This window comes from Xenopus laevis, chromosome 5S (genome assembly GCF_017654675.1).
Source record: "Xenopus laevis strain J_2021 chromosome 5S, Xenopus_laevis_v10.1, whole genome shotgun sequence".
Lineage (NCBI taxonomy): Eukaryota > Metazoa > Chordata > Amphibia > Anura > Pipidae > Xenopus > Xenopus laevis.
In genome coordinates, this window is record NC_054380.1 from 93,668,387 (window position 1) to 93,692,449 (window position 24,063).

At 37.1% G+C, this 24,063-nt stretch overlaps 1 protein-coding gene across 4 annotated transcripts in view; it reads left to right on the forward strand.

Annotated features, from left to right (window-relative positions):
• Positions 1–1,621: 1,621 nt before the first annotated feature.
• The window catches only part of atp13a-like.S (ATPase type 13A-like S homeolog), a 42,955-nt gene continuing 20,513 nt past the window's right edge, over positions 1,622–24,063 (forward strand). Inside the window, exons 1-17 of one of the 4 annotated variants that reach the window (XM_018265678.2) lie at positions 1,622–1,840; positions 5,321–5,494; positions 6,517–6,651; positions 8,112–8,182; positions 8,261–8,341; positions 10,796–10,865; positions 11,833–11,967; positions 12,050–12,122; positions 13,788–13,919; positions 14,769–14,939; positions 16,156–16,313; positions 17,707–17,895; positions 18,569–18,630; positions 19,533–19,683; positions 19,807–19,890; positions 22,113–22,269; positions 23,116–23,233. In XM_018265678.2, the coding sequence (XP_018121167.1) occupies positions 1,769–1,840; positions 5,321–5,494; positions 6,517–6,651; positions 8,112–8,182; positions 8,261–8,341; positions 10,796–10,865; positions 11,833–11,967; positions 12,050–12,122; positions 13,788–13,919; positions 14,769–14,939; positions 16,156–16,313; positions 17,707–17,895; positions 18,569–18,630; positions 19,533–19,683; positions 19,807–19,890; positions 22,113–22,269; positions 23,116–23,233 (2,033 nt within the window). In that variant the 5' untranslated portion in view covers positions 1,622–1,768. Of the gene's footprint in view, positions 1,841–5,320; positions 5,495–6,515; positions 6,652–8,111; positions 8,183–8,260; positions 8,342–10,795; positions 10,866–11,832; positions 11,968–12,049; positions 12,123–13,787; positions 13,920–14,768; positions 14,940–16,155; positions 16,314–17,706; positions 17,896–18,568; positions 18,631–19,532; positions 19,684–19,806; positions 19,891–22,112; positions 22,270–23,115; positions 23,234–24,063 lie in introns of those variants that run through there. The other 3 variants (XM_018265677.2, XM_018265679.2, XM_041564829.1) reach the window with 3 other exon arrangements.

Below are 24,063 nucleotides of genomic sequence, written 5' to 3' on the forward strand. Positions count from 1 at the left end.
TATTCGAATATCGAGATTTATCATGTACTGTCTATTTAAAAATAAATAAAAATGTCAAATTGAGGTTTGACTGAATTAGTAGATGTACAGGGGTTCTCCTAATCAAATTAGGAAATCATTACTTTCTAAAATGTTGTAGTTAAACTCTCACTTCCATAAGACTAGGGTCATGCGAATGTGGATCTAGCCGACTTGCCGACTTTTATTACATTCCCCCATATATGTAATTTTTTTGTCATTTGAGCAAACAAGTGAAGCTACTCCGCATCAAGTAACTTCTAAATCTAAGAATATAGTACTGAGCCCCTCCTTACAAGGTTGTTCCCTGTACACTGTGTTTTACATTGATATTGATCTGCCCCAGAAACTTGAACAGCTTGCACTTCAGGAATGACCTATCTCATTATAGGGAAAGAAAACTTGCTCAGCTAGTGGGATGAAGTAACCTTTGTGTTTGGAAATACAGAGTCTAGCATACTAATATATATTATCACCTTATAATATACAAGAGCCATGAATATCCTCTAAATTATATGCTTATAAACGGTGCTTAGTGATGTCATCGGTTATAATCGGAGCTTAGTGATGTCATTTCTGTCAGATGACCGAAACTTGTATAACATGAACTGTATAAAAACACTCAACCTTCGGACTTGTGCTTTTATATGGTCATGGAACTCCTCAGTGACTTATAATATCCTTATATTTTACAATAGGGGTACTTTATTCACTATATTAACGTTCTATAATTTCCTCCCAACTCCAGATAATTATATTACCCCCTGTGGCGTGATTTGAAAAGCAAAGCAATAAAGATCATTTGGATGCAAATCATGGTGAGGTATTTTCGGTCAATTTAAAACCAGTTTGAAATTTCGTGAAAAACCAATAACTAGGTGCAGTCACGAAATGTAACAAACAGGTTAAACAGCTGTAAATCTTTATGATGGGGTAATATTTTCTAGAGAAGCAAATTACTGTAAAAATAACAACTCTCTGAAAGTTGAAAACTATAAATTAAGCCTCCTTAAAGGGCTGCTCATCTTAACATTATTTATTAGTTGTAAATGTTCTTCATTTTTATTGTTTGCGATGTTTGCTTTATTTCCATGTTTTTCTGTTGCTGTCAAGCTTGGTTATTTTGTTTCTTGTGGTTAATTACCTTAGCAACCAGGGCTCAACGTTGAAATCAAAATGGAAGATTAATAGGAGAGATTAGAGAATCTGAAATAAATAATGAGCAATAAATAATGATAATAAATAGATGGTGGTATTATCATTTATTGAAAGAGTCCCAGTAGTTTACTATTTAACAATATATTTTTTACTCTGGAAAAGAATTGTCTGAATGCTTTCTGAAGATTCGCAAAATTGCAGGCGTCAAAATTCGCGTCTCGCAAATGTTTTGCCCGTTTTGCGAATTTGGCAGCAAATCGAAATGGGACAAATTTACCCATCGCTGATTAAATCTAATTAGACTGGCAGTATATAAGCAAAAGGTCTTTATAACTAACTTGAATCTCTCCTGGAAGTGTAAAAGCATAGGGGTAAACTCATTGAATAGAAGTTCATTAGCTGATGCATTTAGGACTCTGAAAGACCTGAATTGTGAGTGACAAGAAGGTGGGGTTATCTGTGGCCATATAGAACAGAAGCCTGTGGAGACTTTCACTGACACTCCACCAAAGTGTCTGCAACAAGTGGAATGGACAACTGACTTCCATTTTCATCCATTGTTTTTTTATTTGAATTTAACCGTAAGAGTTAAATGCAGCAAATGGAAGCAAAACTGAAAGATAAGCATCATGGGATGCTCAATGAAGGCACAGAGAATGAATTGGTAAGTACACACTTTCATTTGCATTTTAAATCATTACCAAGCACTGTGCCCTTGTAGCATTACTTGGGCAGAAAGTTGATAGTTCAGTTCCCTGTACAGTTCATGGCTATGGACAATGTATAAACAATAGACCATAATCCAACATATACATATTATAATATATTACATTTGCTGATTCTTTAAATATGTAGGAATTTTACCATTTTTAAAAAGTTCCAGGATTTTTTAAAAATATGTTCTGTTCTACATTATGCTCAGGGTTGGGCTTTCCCTTTTATACTTTTCAACATAGGTACTGCATTGTTGGCAGGGGAAGTGACATCCAGCTAATGATGTATTACCCACACTATGGGACAACACTTTATCTAACAGTACTCTTCCAGTTGTGCAAATAAACCTGCCAATTTGCTGGCATTAAAGGGGGTAAACTAGAAATACTGAAGGGAAACGAAATCACATTGAATGTACAGTTTAAACTATTTACTTCCTTAAAGAAGCATTCTCAGCAAACTTTAAAGTTGCTCCAAGATTCAGTTCTATAGTTTTTATTACTCAGCTATTGATATACGGCTATGAATTCAACATTGTGGGTTATTCAGATTTGCAAAGTATTTTATGTCCATAGGCATGGATAAATTAAGTATATTGTCCTTTTTAACTATCACCTTTGGCATTTTTTTTTATTTTTTTTTAAATAATATATACATCATTAAGGGATTAATCTGTTTCTGTTTGAAACTAAACAAAAAATCTGCCCAGACAAAGCCACAAAGACCAAGTACAACAAGCACAACAGCAAGCCCATTAGCAAGGCAGGACAGCTATTGCATATATGTGCAATAGAGCATGCTTAGGGGCAGATTTACATAGGGTCAAATATCGAGGGTTAATTAACCCTCGATATTCGACTGCCGAATGTAAATCCTTCGATTTCGAATATCGAAGTCGAAGGAGTTACCGCAAATAGTTCGATAGATTTTAATCCATCGATCAAACGATTTTTCTTCGACCAAAAAAACATTAGAAAGCCTATGGGGACCTTCCCCATAGGCTAACATTACACCTCGGTAGGGTTTAGGTGGCGAAGTAGGGGGTCGAAGTTTTTTTTAAAGAGACAATACTTCGGTTATCGAATGGTCAAATATTCAAACGATTTTTAGTTCGAATCGTTCGTTTCAAAGTCGTAGTGGAAGGTCGAAGTAGCCAATTCGATGGTCGAAGTAGCGAAAAAAATCATTCGAAATTCAAAGTTTTTTTTCTTCTGTTCCTTCACTCGAACTAAGTAAATGGGCCCCTTAATGTTTGTGACAAATATACATAATCTTTGACAATCACTCTACCAGTGAGTGTAATTGCATTACAGCACGTGTGATATTTGATCTTTTGTCAATTTTCCATTCTAAAAAACACCCACATTTAGCATCTGCGACAATCACTTGAAAGCTTGAGTAAAAGCACTTGTTGAAAATTTGTCATAATGCATTATATGTCAAAAATGTATCCTTAGCTCTTTGCAGATGTCAGTATGCTTGCCACCTTCAGTCCAAACCTCAGACCTCAAACTCAAGAAATGAACCTTTAGGCTGTGCAGCTGTACTTAGGCTACTCGAGGGCAGGGTGTTATTGTCAGACCAGACAAACTTGATTACTAATGAATGATTTATTATAAAGGAAAATGATTGCCAAACTCTGTTTCAGGAACACACCAACACTGGACTAAAGGTTTTGCCTGCTAAGTGTGGTCTGTGTTGCTGTTGAGAAGTTTAGCTAGCTTAGGTATTGTCACAAATAATCAAGCAGAAAATGAGGTTTGTCTGCTGTAGAAGCTGATATTACGTGGCTGAATATTTTATTCTCATGCAAATTAAACTGGTTTTTATGTTGCCAAGTAATGTGAATCTGATTTGATCATTAATCAGCCTGTTCCTAAACCCATTTAAGTGACAGCAGCACAGAGCAGGGCCGGAACTAGGGGACAGAGTAGGCACATGCCTAGGGCACAAAGCTGGGGGGGGGCGCCAGGCACATACCTTCTCTGGAGCCTACTCCTTGTCTGGTCTCCTCTCTCCCTGACTGTTTATTCTCTTTCCCTGTCTATTCGAGTTTGTGCGCGCTGCAATTCGCCCATGCGCACAAGTGGCTCTGTGACCGGCCAGGTTGGCTAGAGCACTTGTTCTGCCTGACCCGGCTCTGGCACAGAGCATAAGCAGTGAATCAGCAGAAAAGAAGATGAGAAGCTATAAGGGTCATATTAAGAGGCACACATTTTCCCTACTAAAGGGCTGTGGTTGCCATGGGTTAGAAGTAGTCACAATCCACAGTCTAAATCCACAGTGTTGCACTTCTGTAGGTGGATAGAAAAGTTTTAACCCTTAAGCTGTAAATGACCACCCATTTCCTAAAATTCTATTTAACTCTTGATACATCATTAGATGAATATATATTGTTATTTAGTGGGGAATGTATTGAAGGTTGTGACCACACGAGTAATGCTAGATGTACAATTGTAACCTTTATCATGCTTATGCAAACAAGATCATTTTTCCTATAAAAGTACTTCTAGGTGCTCAAGTTGATTTGATGTAATCTGGTTGGAATGTTGCTTGATTGTCTGCATTAAGTTTCAGGATAGCGTTGGTCATCCTTATTGGGTTGTAACTTTTCCCTGTAATGTGCTTCCAGTTCAGATTGGGCCTGCATACAGATCTCTACCTGGAACACCTTACACTTTTGCCCAACTTAGCAAAGCAAACCAAAGTCTTTACCGCCTCTATCCTCCAATCTGGAGACCATTTCTCACAATTACACTGGTCTTGTTCTGTGGTTGGTCATTTTTATCCTCACATCCGTCCTGCTGGGATGTTAATGCACAATAGGTTCAAATATAACTACATTTGCAGGAGGTAAAGCAATCAATTTTTTTCTCATTACAACCTCAACATTACCTCTTGCCACTGAACTAGCCCTCATTATTCTCTTCAGCATTACCTTTTCCCCCCATTTTCCCTACTCATTGACCCCACTCACTGCACGTGTAACGGAGTGGAACATGGGTTCTTAACTGCAGTTACCATAGCAACCAATCAGACCGTTCCTTTCATTTTTCATCTTACTTGTAGTAGAGTATTACAAGCTAATTGTTGATTAGTTGCACTTGTAAAATGTAGAGCCTATTAGTAAATTAACCATCCTGTCTTTAGGGCAAATCTCAGTAGGGGTAATTTATCATAAAAGTGGCTCATTTGGAGATCTTACCAAACAAGGGGATCAAGGCATGTATAACCAGTAAAACATGACAAGCTGTCCATAGCAGCAACAGTGAAATAGGGTAAACAATATGTAAATATACATTTAACTTTATATTTAAAGGGACGATTTAAAAGGCTTAGTGGAGCTTTAATGAATTCTTAATATGCAACCTTTAGTAAAGCTAATTTCAGCATCACACATCAACATTGTATTCTCTTGTTTTTTTAACAGCAAGTATTTGGTTACAGAACAAAGAGATGGAGACAAGTCTTGTGTTATTTGGGATATGTGCTTACTCTTGGATTGACTCGGTTCCTCTTTTATTGGAAACAAGAGATGTATGCCTGGTTTGTTTGTAACCCTTGCAGCTTGGAAGAGGCAGACATTTTACTGCTTAAAACTACGGTAAGTGATTTTACTTCAGTGCAATTTGGCTAAACTATTAAATATATTTATGTGAGCAGACTTAAGGGGCACCTATATTTAAAGGACAGGATGGATTTTTTTTAAAATTGACTTTACATCATTCATGAACCTTTCCAATGTTAACTATAAATCATGCCACTTTTATTTGTCATGTCTACAGTACAGTATATACATTTATTTAATGTCAATACATTTTAGTAGATGGCCTCTTTACATCATATTTCAATTTCCCTTTGTATTTACTTTAAACAAAGGGAATGTAAACCTTTAATGTAAATTAATGCCAAATTGCTCAAAGTTCTGTTCTAAGCATGTTTGCAATTTATATTCATGAAAATTCTATCTTTATGAAAATTCTATCTTTATAATGAATTTTGTAACAACTCCACCTGCTGGTCACTGTGATCCTGCTGGCAGAATGTACAGTGTCTTATAAGAAAGAGGACTGTTCTGATGTTGCTATCTTCAGGAAACTAGAGGCAAAATCGCAGATAACCTTTCTCATGTCTTTTCTGAGCAGACATCAGAACAGAGATTATTGCGAATTTATTCGACAGGCGCGAATTTGCGTTATTTGCCGCCGGCGTACAAAAAAAATGGATGCCGGCGCATTTTCACCAGCAAATGTGCGCCGGCGTCCAAAAAACAGATGCCGGTGTCAAAAACGAGATGCCGGCGCCGTTTCGAGAGTTTTTCGCAAATTTTTCGGCTAAACGGCGCAAATTCGCCCATCACTAATTATGAGATCCAACTTTTGTTTTTGTATTTTTTGTTTACAACTGTCTCTTTGTGAAAAAAATATTGCTTGAGAGAAATAAAAGTAATCAATACAATAAAGATCATGATCACATTTTATTACATCAATGAACTCAAACATACACGAATAACAAATCTCTCTCTCTCTTTCTTTCTTTCTCTCTCTGTCTCTCTCTCTGATGGTGTCAAACTTTATGCTGCAATATATGAACTGAAAACTATATTCCAAAATTAATCTTTTCCAGGATGAACAGAAAAAATGCTTTATGAAGAAAGTAAAGTCATTTCATGTTGCCAATGTTTCCCAAGTGTCATTCATGCATAATAGCACTGCTGAAAAACCACCTAATAAAGAATTAGCAGTAACCACTGAACTGAAGGTTGGTAAATGTAATTAAAATTGTGGAATGACATATTAATAGTTTACCATAATGTGCTAATTACATTAAATTATATTATAGTCCATTATAAAGTGGATGATTTATGACAGAGAAGCTACTTACGTGGCCAAAGCCCTGGGACAGATTCTTGGACCAGTTAATCTCTTGGTCTTTACTAAAATATTACGAACTGCTCTTAATTTTAAACCACTACTGCTATGTATTTTACAGCTTCACTGTCAGAGCAATGACTATTTTACATACGTTATAATATGTACAACAAAATAGCAATATACTGTACTAGCGTTATATTTTAGACCAACGGCTTCAAAGGCCAACTACAAGACAAAATGTACTATGCCTCCATCATGCAAAAATAAGGGGCCTATTTAAGACTGCTTGTGCTTTTGGCATAAGAAATCTTTAAGGAAACCCCATATGAGTTTCCAAAAAAGCACAAGTAATCTTAAACAGGCCCCTAATGTCTAGGGTGCTAGTAAAAGTGAGGGAACTCTCCAGTAAATATTTGACAATGATGTGTCACATGCACTTTTTCCTCTCATTCCTCTCACTTTTTCCATGGGTTTATAAGTGATACATTTATTTTTATATACCGTAATCAAGACCTTAGATAATAATACTGAGAATGCCATGCAATTAAATGGGACAATAAAGCCATGAAATGAAAATTCTAATTTTGGAGCTTTATTTGGTTTGAAAAGTTTTCAATATTTATTAACTAAAATGGAAAGCTTTGGCATCTAGAATGTAGAAGTCAATGTGAGTGGTCCTAGCCAAAATGTGAACTATTTATTCAAAAAAAGTTTTGTTTAAGCTTGTAAACTCACTAAAATGATAAGTAAACCACAAATTGAAGGTATTTAAGTTTTATTTTATTAATTCAAGTTTTTAATATTCAAAATGTTTCATTAATAAGGTAACCTTTGTGCTTTTTTAAATTGTGAGTTTACTTGAAGTAAAAAAAACTAATTTTAAAAAATAGGCCTCCCCATCCCCCAACAGTGTAAGTGAAGCTATACTATAAGTGAAGTGGAGCTTTGTTTAGACTACAGATATAAGATGACTGAGCAATGATGTTAGAAAACAGACTGCACTAACCACAGAATATAAAAATCTTGCATCTCAAATAAAACATATAATTTTGAATTTTATTACAACTGGATCTTTTAATATATTGGGCCAGACTCTGAGAAAAAGTTATGCCATGGTTTATCACGTGAAAACTCATGGACAAGATTCAACTGGAGAAGAAACACCTTTTCAACACATTCAGTTCTATTTTTTTTCCCATAGACTTCAATAGAGTTTTCACATGATAAACCAAATTGAATCTCATCCATGACTTTGTTTTACGTGATAAACCTTTTTCTCGGTTAATTGAATCTGGCCCAATATCACACTTTTTAACTCCTTTGCTTATCAAGGAATGTTTTTTTCAGGTTCGATATATGTATGTACAAAAGATAAGATATATTTGGAATCCATTTACAGGAATGTTTCAGAGAAGTGGGTAAGTTTAAGTTACATTGTGCAAGATGCTTTCTGTAAAATGTTAGAAACACCTAACTGGTTCATCATTTTTATTAAGGGTTTTGGATGACACCCATTCATGTTCTGATATACACACAACATTTGGCTCAGGGTTCAGTAAAGAAGAACAAGATGGCAGGTATGTAAAACCTGGTGTTTCTGTCGATTTTTTGATTTATTGATACTTGTCTCACTTACCCATTTAGTTGTGAAACAGATAAAAAGACAAGACATGTAGGGGCCGATTCACTAACTTCGAGTGAAGGATTCGAAGTTAAAAAACTTTGAATTTCGAAGTTTTTTTTGGGCTACTTCGACCATCGAATGGGCTACTTCGACCTTCGACTACGACTATCGAAGGATTTGAAGTAAAAATCGTTCGACTATTCGACCATTCGATAGTCGAAGTACTGTCTCTTTTAAAAAAACTTCGACCTCCTAGTTCGCCATCTAAAAGCTACCAAAGTCAATGTTAGCCTATGGGGAAGGTCCCCATAGGCTTGGCTAACTTTTTTTGATCGAAGGATATTCCTTCGATCGTTGGATTTAAATCCTTCGAATCGTTCGATTTCGAAGGATTTACCGTATATACTCGTGTATAAGCCGACCCGTGTATAAGCCGAGGTACCTAATTTACCTAAGAAAACTGGAAAAATTTATTGACTCATGTATAAGCCTAGGGGCTGATTGAAAATCAATCTGTACCTGCACCCACTGAATAACAATGAAAGGTAGGCCTGCCCACAGTTTAAAAAAAAAAAATTGTAAGCACACCAGTCACAGTAAAATAACTTATAACTCAACCAGGGGCAGAGAGATGGAAAGATGCAGCAACTACATACGAGGCTCCTTCTGCGGCCCCAACAGTGTGCAGGACACATGTAAATGTTTACAGTCCGCAGCAAGAGCTTTGAAATTCCTCTGCTTATTTTGGTCACAAACTCTTCTAGGAGAATATGGCCTGGATGGGGGAAGGGGGTCCAATAATCCCATTATTATAAATAAGACCCTGTTTAGCAGTTGGTGCTGCCATGCTGGTTCCTGTAGGGAGAAGATAATCCATATAGAATACAGGGCTAGCAGTGGGTGCTGGGAAATAACACAACACTTTATACAAAAGGGCCCTGGTCCCCACACCCCATTTTGTGAGCCTATGAATATCAATGAAGTGAGGAGTTACTAATGACACACCCAGGTGCTGAAAGTAGGGGTTATTTTCTTTCAAATACCGTATATACTCCGTATATACGCCAATCCCTCACCGGATCCCTCACCGGATCCCTCACCTCCCTCTCCCATAGCGCATCAGGACTCTGTGACTGACTGTCACGATCGCCGCCCGGAGCAGGTCCAGGAGCTCCGGGCGGCGCGTCCTTCCCTGCCGGCGTCGCTCCCAAAATGGCGGCGCCCATGGCGCCGGCGCCGCTACCCCACGTGGCGGCCATGGGCGCCGCCATTTTGGGAGCGACGCCGGCAGGGAAGGACGCGCCGCCCGGAGCTCCTGGACCTGCTCCGGGCGGCGATCGTGACAGTCAGTCACAGAGTCCTGATGCGCTATGGGAGAGGGAGGTGAGGGATCCGGTGAGGGATTGGCGTATATACGGAGTATATATGGGAGAGGGAGGTGAGGGATCCGGTGAGGGATTGGCGTATGACCCGCGTATAAGCCGAGGTCGAGTTTTTCAGCACATTTTGGGTGCTGAAAAACTCGGCTTATACGCGAGTATATACGGTAATCGTTCGATCGAACTTTCTGTGCTAAATCCTTCGACTTCGATATTCGAAGTCGAAGGATTTTAGTTCCTAGTCGAATATAACTAATTAACTATAATTAACCCTCGATATTCGACCCTTAGTGAATCGGCCCCTTAAGGTCAAACAGTAAATTCGAATTTGAATTTTGGTCAAAAATCGCAAATTTGAATTAGGAATAATCCAAACTCAATTTGAATTCGAAATTCAAGATTTATCAAACCTTTACCCTGGGAATAATTTGAATTAGACAATTCGTCACCTTAAACCTGCTGAGTTCATGTATAAGTCAACGGGAGAGGTCCAGTGACCCTTTTGAAGATGTAAATAGCCTTCCTGACATTCGAGTTTTTTGTTGGAGAAAAAAACTCGATCCAAGTTTAGTTGAATTCAAAATGAATTCAATTCGAGTTTTCGAGTCTGTAATATTCGTTTGAGTTTTAGACATTCTAATTTTTTCTTAAATAACCTCCCAATCGTATTTCAAGTATATTCGAATTTATTAGAGTAAAGAAAAATCACATGAATTCGAAATCGACCTTTAATACATGGGCCTCCCCATGTAGGATCTAATGCTACAAGTTAATGAATGTATTTTGATTTGATTTGAAATGCAATAGTTTTTGTAACATTTACTAAAATACACTATATTTTAACAGCAGCCCAGAATATGGGAATCAAAAGAGAAAAATCAGCTGGGCACCTTTAGAGGCACAGAGAAATGGGCTGTCTTGGCTTTAGGCTGTATAAAAAATAAAACATGTAATTGTGTAGTATTTCTTGGCGTGAATTCTGCCATTCTCTGATAAATATAGCTATAATGTTTGTTTCTAATGCACAGGCGGCAAATTTGTGGATCAAATTCAATTGAAGTGGAAATAACTCCGATATGGAAGCTCCTTTTCAGGGAGGTAAGAAGTACATATAGAGATATAGACAAGGAGATCTTATTTGTTAACAATATCGTGTCAACAGGATTAAGACCATATTGTGTTTGCAAAGGAAAATTCCAACAACAGGGTTTTAATGTAAAAAAAATGAAAAAAAAAATGAAAAAATTAAGCATATGCAGTAGCCATAAGAATTATTTAACCCATAATAATCATGTTTCCAACAGTTGTTGCTTTTACCATGTGTCATTGCAATTATTTCCATTTTTATATTCAGTGTTAATCCACATTTTTGTGATTTAAGGCTTTAGCAGTTTGCAAGATTGAGTTTTTTTTGTATAATGATAGATATTGTAATTACAAGCACCTTTCCAGTTTACATGAGTTAAGGAATGTCTGTTTTTGTAAAATGTAACTTATTGGAAGCAGCATTTGCTTATCCCTATTTGTTTTTTAGATCTGACTCTTGAAAGCAGGTCAGCTCCACTCTGAGTGTTAATTAGCTGGCTTCTACATTGTTTCAGAAGTGAGAACAAGAATTGCAGAGAATTGTAACAGCTTCAATGCTAATTATACTTACAAGTAGATATAAAACCATTAAAAAACAAATTCATATATAATTGAAAGTTGCTTAAAGCCACAGCTTCTTACAAAACAATGAGGCTCATTTATCAACACTGGGCAAATTTGCCCATGGGCAGTTACCCATAACAACCAGTCAGTGAATAGCTTTTTAAAGCCAGCTGCAAGTAGAACAATGAATGCAGCAATATGATTGGTTGCCATGGGTTACTGCCCATGGGCAAATTTGCCCGGTGTTGATAAATGACCCCCAATATTTTTTGCGTAGGTTTCTATTTTAATACGGCATCACAGTAGTTGTCTATTCATGAATGTTTTTCTTGAATTAGTAGGTATAATTAATAGATATATTGAAAACTTATTACAAATCTATAATTGTACTAACGTTTTATTTTTTTTTAAATAGATTTTCAACCCGGTTTACTGCTTTGAAGTCTATGCATTAATTTTGTGGCTTTCATCTGGATATATTGAATATTCCATGGCCATCTTAATTCTCACCGTTTTGTCTATTATTGCTACTGTCACCTTGCTGCGGATGGTAGGTATCTAAGCATTTATTTTACACAAATGCATTTAATATTCTTTTTTGCTGGATAATGCATTTTTTTTTTGTCTTACAGCAATCTGTGAAATTACATAAAATGGTTGAATTCCACAATTATATCATGGTTTCTGTTCTTCGAAAAAGCGGAGGTAATATAACACTGTAAAACATACATACAGATGGTTGTTAACTCATTTTGGATATGATTCAGTATGGAACAAATAAATGGCATGAGATATGTTGATTATTTTTTTAGGGCTCATAAAGGAGGGCAGTTGTACATTGCACTCCCATTTGTAACTGAGCCCTTTTCAGTAAACAGGATTCTGCTCCATTCCTTTCTATGGGATTTTGAAAGGCTAATTTATCAAAGGATGAACTTTCACTTTCACCCATTGATAAAAACTCTTTTACAAATCCCATAGAAATGAATGGAGAGTGGCGGAAATTCACTCTAGAGGACTGTGGCGATCTCTAACTTCACTCTTTGATAAATATACTCCTGTGTGTGTGTTAATACAGTGGCTTCATGAAGGTTAGAAAATACTTTTAAAAAACATTACACTGGATCTGAAATAACAGGAGCTGTAAAGGCCTTTAAGAAAATCTAAAGACAAATATTAAAATAGATAGGCATATTCTATATGACATGTGCAATGTTAATCCCAAAGGTCTTAAACCAGATTTGACTAGAAGAGTATCACCATCATCAAGCAGACCAAAACTCTTGCAAGGCCTACAGTTATTAAACGAAAGATATCAAGATGTTTTCCTGTTTTTATGAAACTGTCCCAAATCAGAATATGAGCATAAGAACATCACCATTGTATAAACCTCTGCAATATTTCACATCTCAAAAAGTAGAAACTATGCGAGGTTCATAGGTACTGGCGTTTACAATTAACTGGGAATCCATACACTTCTCACTAGAGCTCAGTGCAACTCAGGTCTCACTGAAAGCCAGGCTTCAAGAGATCCACTTTACTACTCCATCTTCCTTGGCCACTTGTCTGATATGTCCCTTTGTGTCTTTTTTGTTTGATATGTGGGTCCTAGATTATTTTAGATGACATCTAACCCCAGTGATTTCTAATATGCCTGACTAAAGAGTTCTATGCCAAGCTCTGGATCTGCACCCCATACCACTGAGGTGGGGACACAGCAAAAAATAAACCTCAAATGTTGCTTACATACTGAATGCTTCACCACAGTTCTCTACCAAACCAGTTTTTCTTCCTCTGGACCATTAAATAAAGCTCACCCATAAAGGTGACATTCAAAACACAGGAATGTAAATTGATGAATGACAAATTTACATTCCTTTTAAATGTGTCTTGAAAAATCTGGTTAGCCAACAACAAATTCTACAGAAATAATCTTTTAATTATATAGAAGCTGAGGTATGTCCAACATCAGCTTTCCACTGTCATTTAACTAAATTTTCCATTCAGCGCCGATTCTGATGGAAGAGCAGACTGAGGCGTCTCCTGCAATGCGCCCCCCCCCCAGCTGGCTTACTTGTCAGGAGGGGAGACAAGAACACTAGTGCAGAGAGCGCAATTGCGGTCTCTTGCACTAGTAAAGCCTAATTTCTAGTTTAAAACCGTAAATTTTGCTCTTAAAGGTGGGGCTGCTATTTTTCAACTCGCCCCATTGGAGCAGAGCCCTTGTTTCCACTGTCATGTAACTAAATCATTCTCATATTATCAGCAGCTCCAAAAAAGGACACATCAAGGTTTTTTATTGTGATAAAATACTTATACATGCATAACTGTCAAATAGTTATGAATATCATTTTATTTATCATATTCCAGACATAGAAGAAGTGCAGTCCCAACATTTGGTTCCGGGAGATGTAATCATTTTACCTGAAAAAAAAATGTACTTACCTTGTGATGCAATTCTGATATCTGGAGGCTGTGTTATAAATGAAGGCATGCTGACAGGTACTGTACCTTTAATGTACTTACTGTACACCTGCAATAAAATCTATATTGTTAACTAGTTTCAGCATTTTTTTTACCAAAATGGTCCTTGAGTTACCAGCATTTTTAACAGGAGTGCTGACCATGGTATGCCTGGATTGTCTGCCGCTTCAGTCCAAAGCTGATATAGTGGGGGGAATATGTTGTGGTGTATAATAGGCAGGATATGCGTAAGCTGTGCTGCTAAGAAGTATGCATACAGGCCCGGGAGTGCCAAGCCCACTCTCTCCCTAGGTTTAATAAGTGTGGAAAGGTGGAGTTGCAGCCTTGAGGAGCCCCATATAAACTTGCTGGTCAGGCTGTGTACCCCAGTAAATAGCTGTTGTGGTATAAAAATGGGGAAGTGCCAAAGTGTATATAGCCACTTGAGCAAGTTTCCCCCTGCTGTTGTTCATCAACCAGAAATAGTATTGACTTAGCAGTGTTGGTTTATAAGCCCAAGACCAAGCCAAAGTCCTGTGTGAGTTTAACAAGGACTTGAAGTGATTGGCCCTTTTGCCCCAAAGACTTTCACTTTTTCCTCTGCTCCTCAATTCCACTCTCAGTTTGTCTCAACTACAAGCCACCACAAACCAATTGGTTTATAATGGCAAAAGTTGCACAGAGGAAGGAGTATCTACGGAAAGTTGAAAACGTGTAATGTCTTCATATTTTGGTAGCTGTTCTGTAGCTTTTCTCCAAACATTATGCAAAACCCAGTGCACATATTTGTGAGTTCATAAGGATTTCCATTCTCAGTTTGCACCTGTAATCGGCAGTATGGCTAATATTTAGTTATGTAATACTAGCTTACAACTTTGCTTCATTTAGGAGAATGTGTTCCTGTTACAAAGACACCATTGCCCTGTGTAGACAATTGCATTCCATGGAACATTCACACTGGGGACAGTTACAAGGAGCACATGCTTTACTGTGGAACCGAAGTCACCAAGACTAAGCCAGATAGTGAAGGACTGGTAAAAGCTGTTGTACTGCACACTGGTGAGTTAATGTTGCTCAATCTGCTGATATTTTGAATTTTTTGCTTGCTTTTTATTTAGATACGTATGTGATCACTGAATAGTGTATCTGAAATTATTGTTAGAACATATCATAAAGGTTTTCTACATCAAAGTATGCACAGCTCTTCTGCTAAAAGTATTTTGCAAAAGTCATGAATATCTTTTTAAAAGTGTTTACGTTTACAGAGCTTAAAGAAATTCCCACTGACCAGAAAAATATTTTTGCGCCCTCCACTGATAACAGTAACATGCATACAGGCGCATCGCTAATAACAAGAACTACGAGCAACCTTCTTTAGCATCACACTTGAGGTTTACTTATATGAGTAAACTTGTGTGTAACGCGTACTATAGACCTATGGTTATTAGCATCTGCATCACTCTTCAGTGGAACTACACATTTACATGTGAGGTGCAATTCAGTAATATGCATACCCTTGGTAAAATGCATTTGACCATGAAAAACAAGCAAATTGTACAAAACAAAATATATAAGTATAATTCATCTGTGTAGAAAAAAATAATTTATTTATATTTGTCTATTTTTTTTTCTTTTAAAATATTTCCTTATTCCCTGTAAGAATACCAAAGTATCTTGTACTTGTATATTCAGTGTATTTTCCCTATACAATTGTTGTAAGGGAACATTTTCGAGAGAATGTTTGCCATGAAAAAATAACAAAAGTGAGAATTTAGCATGGAGAAAGTGAAGTAAATAATGAGATGCTAAAGTGACTGCTCTACCTATATAATAGAAGTTCACTAGCCTGAACCAGGATACATTTTTCTTGGTGAAACTTCATTCTTGTGCATGGTAAATTGGTGAAGAATCACTGGAGAAATTTCAACTGGTGAAAAGTTGTGAATTTTCTCCAATGTGAAGTTAATTCGGCAAAACATAGTGTGCTCGTCTTTTAGTAAATTGGCAATGTCATGGCAAATTTCAAGTTTCACTCTTTATTTAATAGTAAATATGCCCCATAGAGCGTAACCTTATCAGCTGGATACCAAGAGAAATTACAATCTTCAATATAAACAGCAAAATAATTGAAAGAGTACAAATTGTGTTAGCACGTTATTGTCATTCTAAAAGTTTATTTAAAAGTGGATTGCAATGTATATGTTTGGAACAGAGTTGACGCTCTCCTTTGTATTGTTCCAGATTTCTAAACTGCTCCATATTTTTTCTTTTTAAGGTTTTAACACCACAAAAGGAGATCTTGTGAGGTCCATCCTTTATCCAAAACCAATAAAGCTTAAACTCTACAGAGATGTTTTCTGGGTCATTGCTGCACTTTCATTAGTTTCAGTTTGTGGTCTTATATACTCAGTAGTCATTGGTGCAGTCCAAGGAGTAAGTAAATTATGTATTTCGGATACTGAATCTAAACTGATATGTAAAACAAGGTCTTAATCTGAATAAAAGCAAAATCCACATGGGATCAATAAGGGGTGTTTCTAATTCCAGCTTTAGTTTGAGATTTAAGTGAATCTTAGCATTTATTTTTAATTATTTGGCTGAATCCTAATTGGGCTATGGAATAAAAAACACTATATTTGCCCAGGTGAGGTAACGTAAAGAAACTAATCAGCAGTGAGAATTTACTGGTCAACTGTTTAAAAGCACACATTTATTTGGTTGATATGGGTTGCTACAGCCTACACTTGCCAAGCTTAGTGCCTTTTATTATACATGGAGGTAATTGTTCAGTTGTTCTACTCTGACCCCCTAGTCATGTGGCTTTAAATCTCTGGAATAATGACTGTCACCAATTTTTGTTCATAAGTAATTTTTGTATTATTCTACTATTTTACATTTAAATATGCAAATTAGGGTTCAGCTCAGTATTTAGCTACATTTTTGGGCAGGATTCAGAATCCGGAAATTATGGATTCAATGCATTCTTATTATTAATACTGTATTATTAGGATGCAAATTGACTCTGATGTAAATAGTAATAACTTTAGCATAACTTTAGATTTCGTTTAGTATCAAGAGATATGTTATCATAAGCACATGCTTAATTCCACACCTAGGTTGGTCCCACAATTACAGAAAGGCAGTCTCCCATAGACTCCATTTTATCCAAATACTCCAAATTTTTAAAATGATTTACTTTTTCTCTGTAATAATAAAACAGCACCCTGTACTTGATCCAAACTAAGATATAATTAATCCTTATTGGAAGCAAAACCAGCCTATTGGGTTTATTTAATGTTTAATTGATTTTCTTGTAGACTTATGGTATGAAGATCCAAATTATGGAAATATCCATTATCCGGATGACCCCAGGTCCCGGGGATTCTGGATAACAGGTCCCATACCTGTACTGTATTATCAATACATTGCATTAATAAAGTAGTTATTACAAATGCATCAATATATGGTCAAATTCATTATGGCCAATTAACAAATATCAACCACCAGTTCTATTCATTTTATATTAATTCATATCAGTTAATTCATTCTTCACCAATCAGACTCACTAATGGATATGAATCAGGCTTAAAAATGATGTCACATTTCACCCACTCAACAATATTGTTGTGTTATTTGACCTAAAGCCACTATCTGGATAGTACCTAAAATTGCCATTAATGTCGGCATAGATAGGCTTTAATTCTTGGAGTAAACAGCTTACACAGCAAAGATGTGATAATAGGAAAAATATATACTGTATATATTTGGTAATATCTAGGCTGTGACTGTATGTGAGCTAATTTTATGTTTTACATTAATATTTTAGGCAGAAACAAAAGATTTAATTCTGACAGCATTTATCATGTTGACATGCGCCGTTCCTGTCTCCTTGCCTCCTGCATTGGCTGTTTGCATCCTCTACAGTCAGAATCGTCTAAAGAAGCATGGGATTTTCTGTATCAGCCCTGATCGGATAAGCCTTTGTGGACAGCTAAACCTCATCTGTTTTGACAAAGTAAATATTGTCTAAAGTATACTCTTGTAAAATACACTTCTAAAATGAATCTGGAAAGCCTTGGGATTATTATAGCCTATTTGATTATTTTCTGCTCCAGAAATATTTTCTTTTAATGTTTTAAGTCTGCTTTATGTTTAGATACTTAGGGGCAGATTTACTATAGGGCGAAGTGACTAACGATTCACCAGCGTTACCGTTTTTAGGCTCTTCGCCGATTTGCTAATGGTCGCAGGTGTAACTTTGCTAGCGAAAGAGACAGATGCTAGTGCTCATTCGCACTGTATCGCCAGGCGAATTTTCACTCTGGCAAATGGACGTTACTCCGCTAATTCGCCAGCTCAGACCAGGCGAAGTGCATTGGAGTGCATAGGACTTCCTCAATTTTTAGTGGAAAAAGTTTCTAAGTCCCAAAAAATGCTGGCGTCTTTTCCTTTTTTCAGAGTGATAGCCTGCAAAAGTCCTTAAAAGTTTTTTTTTGGGTAACTGGGTTCCCCCATACATTTTCTAACATATGGAACACAAACTATACAGTGGGCTCATGTGTAGGGCATTATAACAACTCTATTTTCTTTATTAAGGTTCCCAGAGTGCAAATTGCAAACATTTTAGTAAGAACCAATTAAGGATAATGTATTTAATATATACTATAACCCATTTTGTCTGACCCCAGACAGGAACCCTAACAGAAGATGGCTTGGATTTATGGGGCATTGTACCTTCTGGGGAAAACTGGTAAGATTAATTACATTTGATTTTTTTAAAAAAACAATCTCTCATAGTCTTGTCAGGATGAAAATGAGTATACATTTTATGAGTAAGGGAACAATTTTAGCGTACGTTCAAACGATTTTACTTCGATGTGTTAAGACTTAGGAAATGGTTGTAGAAGGTCACCATAGCTTAACATAACACTTCAGCAGGTTTCATTTGGTGAAGTATTGAAATCGAAGTTTATTTAAAGGAGAAGTAAAGGTTAAAATTGAGTAAGCTTTATCAGAAAGGTCTATATAAATACACCAGTAAACCCTCAAAGTAAAGCTGCTCTGAGTCCTCTGTCAAAAGAAACACAGCATTTCTTTCCTTTTATTGTGTACACATGGGCTTCTGTATCAGACTTCCTGTTTTCAGCATAAACCTCCAGGGCAGGGCTTGAGCATGCTCAGTTTGCTCCTGTCTCCCTCCCTCCTCCCATCCCTGCTGTAATCTGAGCTCAGAGCTGTATGTGAGCAGGGAGAAACTCAGGCAGGAAGTGATGTAACACCAAGCTTAAATGGCAGCTTCTATCCTAAACAAACAGAGACAGTGTCTAGAGCTGTTTACTCAGGCATGGTAAAGCATTCTGCAGAATAAAAACAGTGTTCTAACTTGCACTATTGTGTCTAATCTGTTGGCAATAAACTGGCTTGGACCTTTCCTTCTCCTTTAAAGAGACAGTACTTCGATTATCAAATGGTCGAATATTCGAACGATTTTTACTTCGAATCGAAGTTAAAGTAAATTCGAAGTCGTAGTATACTATTCGATGGTCGAAGTATCCAAAAAAATTACTTTGAATTTCTAATTTCTTTACTTCGAAAATTCCCTCTAATTCACTTCAACCCTTGATAAATCTGCCCCTACATGTTTGTTTTAAGTTTTCAGGAAGTACATCATGTCACCTCTGGAGATACCTTACCATGGGGGCCTTTACTTGGTGCTGTTGCCAGCTGCCACTCTCTGATTGTCCTCGACGGTAAAATCCACGGAGATCCAATGGACTTCAAGATGTTTGAAGGCTCTGGATGGGTAAAGCTTACTTAAATTTAATTTTCTAATTCCATCACAGTTAGACTTTCTGCTTGGTCATATATTTTCTCCAAGCAAGTACCTGTATACATTATTAACAGGAAAATGTTTTTGTTGTGGCAGAATATTGATGACAGTGAACCAACATGCACAGTGTATGGAAAATGTTGTTCATGTGTGACCGTTAAACCTGCATCGGGATCAAAGGTATTCAAATTTTAAGAATTTTAACAAAATAATGACTGTTTTAAAGCAAATTTAAAGCAAATTTACATAGGAGAAATGTCTAAATACAGTTGTGACTTCACTTGAACCATAAAGGAAAGTACAAGGCCCCATCTAGAATGATGATGCCTAATTTGAACTTCCTGTGCTGGTGAATGAGCTGGTTTTGATCATTACATCATCTTTGTAGGATTTTTTTTAAAAAAATTTCCAATCACACTTAGTGGCACATTTACTAAGGGTCGAATTTCAAATTGGTAAAACTTCGAAATTCGACCATCAAATTGTAGAAATCCGATAGTCTAATTTTTTTTTTGATTGAACTTGGCTGTTTTCCATCTAATTCAAATAGTTCGATTGATCGTTGAAATAGTTTGAATTGAACTATTAAAAACTTATAACAACTTAGCCAAATACTGGCTATAGGTTCTAGGAGGTCCCCATAGGCTAACATAGCAATTCGGCAGGTTTAAGGTGGCGAAGTGTCGAAGTCGAAGTTTTTTAAAGAGACAGTACTTCGATTTTCGAATGGTCGAATATTCGACGTTTTTTCAATTCAAAACGGATTTTGGCCTATTCGATGGCTGAAGTACCCAAAAATTACTTTGAAATTCAAAGTTTTTGAATTAGAAAATTCACTTTGAATTCACGTCGATCCATAGTAAATGGGCCCCTTAAAATGCCTGATAAAAAGACAGTTTTAAATCCAAGACCAACATCAAATTATGTGACCACATGGCCAGCTAGTTGCCTAACTATAACAACTGAATACTAATACAGCTCATGTATTACTAGTGATAATACATTCCTTACTGAGAATGATCAAGCTAAAGCCACTGTTGGTGACTTTTATAGCTTGACCTAGGTCCTAAGCAGAAAAAGCTTCAGTAGCAATTCACTATGTAAGAAGGGGGTTCATAGTCTTATTAATCCTTTTGTAATTTCAAGCGGAATAAACTGACAATATTGTTAAACACTGAGGTGTAAGGTGTAACTTAAAGGGATCCTGTCATCGGAAAACATGTTTTTTTCAAAATGCATCAGTTAATAGTGCTACTCCAGCAGAATTCTGCACTGAAATCCATTTCTCAAAAAAGCAAACAGATTATTTTATATTCAATTTTGAAATCTGACATGGGGCTAGACATTTTGTCAATTTCCTAGCAGCCCCCAGGCATGTGACTTGTGCCTGCACTTTAGGAGAGAAATGCTTTCTGGCAGGCTGCTGTTTTTCCTTCTCAATGTAAGTGAATGTGTCTCAGTGGGACATGGGTTTTTACTATTGAGTGCTGTTCTTAGATCTACCAAGCAGCTGTTATCTTGTATTAGGGAGCTGTTATCTGGTTACCTTTCCATTGTTCTTTTGTTTGGCTGCTGGGGGGAAAGGGAGGGGGGTGATATCACTCCAACTTGCAGTACAGCAGTAAAGAGTGATTGAAGTTTATCAGAGCACAAGTCACATGACTTGGGGAAGCTGGGAAATTGATGTCTAGCCCCATGTCAGATTTCAAAATTGAATATAAAAAAATCTGTTTGCTCTTTTGAGAAATGGATATCAGTGCAGAATTCTGCTGGATCAGCACTATTAACTGATTCATTTTGAAATTTTTTATTTTCCCATGACAGTATCCTTTTAAAGAAGCACCCATCCATACAATTATAAATATAAAATTAGAATATAACAACTCATTTTAATTCAAGCAATAATATGCTCATTGCAGGTTAGATTTTAAAGGGTGTGTGAACCCCCCAAAAAATGTTTTTCCTAATAAAAGAAAATATAATTCTAAGCAACTTTGCAATATACATTCATTACAAATTTTCTGTTTTTTAAGTTATTTGCATATGTATCGCTATTGAAAGCAGTTTCTGTCTGTCCCTTTATATTCTTTGCCCTGGTGGTTCTGGCTTTCGAAACAATGAAACAAAAGCTAACACTTTTACAGACCTGCCTTGCTGGAGGAGACTGGCTTTTGCAACATTGTTTAAAAAGTAACAACCAGGAGTTAAGCAAATATTGCTTTCAATAGCTATTACATTTACAAATAACTTTTAAAACACTAACAATTTTTAATATATTCATATTGGAAAGTTGCTTTACAATTCTGGTTTTTTTCATTAGGCAAAAAGTTATTTTTTGGGTTGAGATGTCTTTTAAGAATGGCATTTTCATGAGTATTTACTGTTTCCATTTTATGATTAAGGTCCCAGTAGACGGAATCCACATTTTGCTCCAGTTTCCTTTTTCCTCTGCTCTGCAGCGAATGTCTGTCATAGCCCGAGTAATAGGAGAAGAGAGACTCACTTTATTTTTAAAAGGAGCTCCCGAGATGGTGATCCAATTTTGCAAACAGGAAACAGGTATTATGATTTTATAAAGTGATTTAAAGGGGAAGGAAACCTAGCCGGCACAAACCCCCCACCCCCCCTCCCGTTTGTTGCCCACCCTCCCTCCTCCCCCCTGGCCTACCCGTCCCACTGGGCAAATGCCCCTAACTTGTTACTTACCCTTCTGCGCAGGTCCAATCCAGGGAGTTCACTGACGACATCTTCTTCCACGCGATCTTCTTCCTGCTTTGAATGGCGCATTCGCAGTAGGATCATTTTGCTGGTACGATCTACTGTGCATGCGCGTGACTTTTGACGCATGCGCAGTAGATCCGTGCCAGCGAAATGATCCTACTGCGCATGCGCCAAAACGCCGTTCACAGCAGGAAGAAGATCGCGTGGAAGAAGATGTCGTCAGTGAACTCCCTGGACTGGACCTGCGCAGAAGGGTAAGTAACAAGTTAGGGGCATTTGCCCAGCGGGACGGGTAGGCCAGGGGGAGGAGGGAGGGTAGGCAACAAACGGGAGGGGGGGTGGGGGGTTTGCGCCGGCTAGGTTTCCTTCCCCTTTAAGTAAAAATACTCTGAGAACTAAAGACCATAAAAGGATAGGAATTGTTGCATTAAGTTACCTCCTACCCAGGGCTGGTGCTGCTTTTTATCATAAAACGCACCAGCCTGGAATACTTTTCCTATGTGTTCTGCGCCACCATATGTTTCCAGTATCCCAGGTATCTCCTTCTCTTTCCTGGAGGTGCATGCACAGTGCAGCGCTTTTTTTCAATTTGGTTGGAGGGGCTAAATGTGTTTTAGAATTATAATAAAAATGATTTGCTAGCCATTTAATTTAACAGAAGAAATATTCTTATTCACTAAACAGTACCACCTTCCTTCAAGAACACACTTGATTACTATACAGAACAAGGCTTTCGAGTCATTTCCCTGGCATATAAATATTTTGAGCTGCAAGAAAATGGTTCACTTCATAACTTAAAAAGGTAAGTAGAAACAATCTGTTTTAAAATGATTTGTATAAAAGTATTTGTGTAATAGTTTTAGGCCTCTAAACTTTTAAAATAAAGTTTTGATCCACCTCTTTCCTACTTTATTTACTCGTACTTTTCACGTGCATAAGTGTGCTACTGAATTCTCAGGCCTGGATTTGCGGCAAGGCCGCATAGGCCCGGGCCTAGGGTGGCAAAAAAATAGGAGAGGCATGCCGCCCAGCCGCATTATGGGGACGCGTTCGTCCCCATTCAATTACAGCAGCTGCGCCGGCGTTTTTTCGCCGGCGCGCTGGGAAGGGGAGGTGAGGTGGGCGCTAGGACCGCGCGCCCGCCTGGTCGGACCGCGCGGCCTAGGGGCGCCCCTTATTAAAATCCAGCGCTGTGAATTCTCACAGAAGTGTTCTGAATTCCAAAATAGAGCTATGTAGTTAAAAGACACTAAGAGGTCTGAATAATCAGTTTTTAAAAATTAGAATTATTTGCTTATGATGGACTTTATGGAAGATGTGGATCCAAGTGGATAACGGGTTTACAGATAAGGGACCACATACCTGTTTATCATACAATTGGTGTCTATATTGAAAAAGGTAGACACTATTTAAACATACTTTTTTTTAAATAACATTATGTCCAACCCTGCATTCAAACTTTTGTAGTCTCAAATTTTTTTTTTCTCAAATTTTTTAAAATACTATAATTCCCATCACACTCTCAAAAGATCTGCCCACCATGCAATGCATTATAGCCTATATATCTATCTAGCCTAAAACTATGTAGAATGGGAAAATAATGACCAACACTATGGGGCAGATTTATCAAGG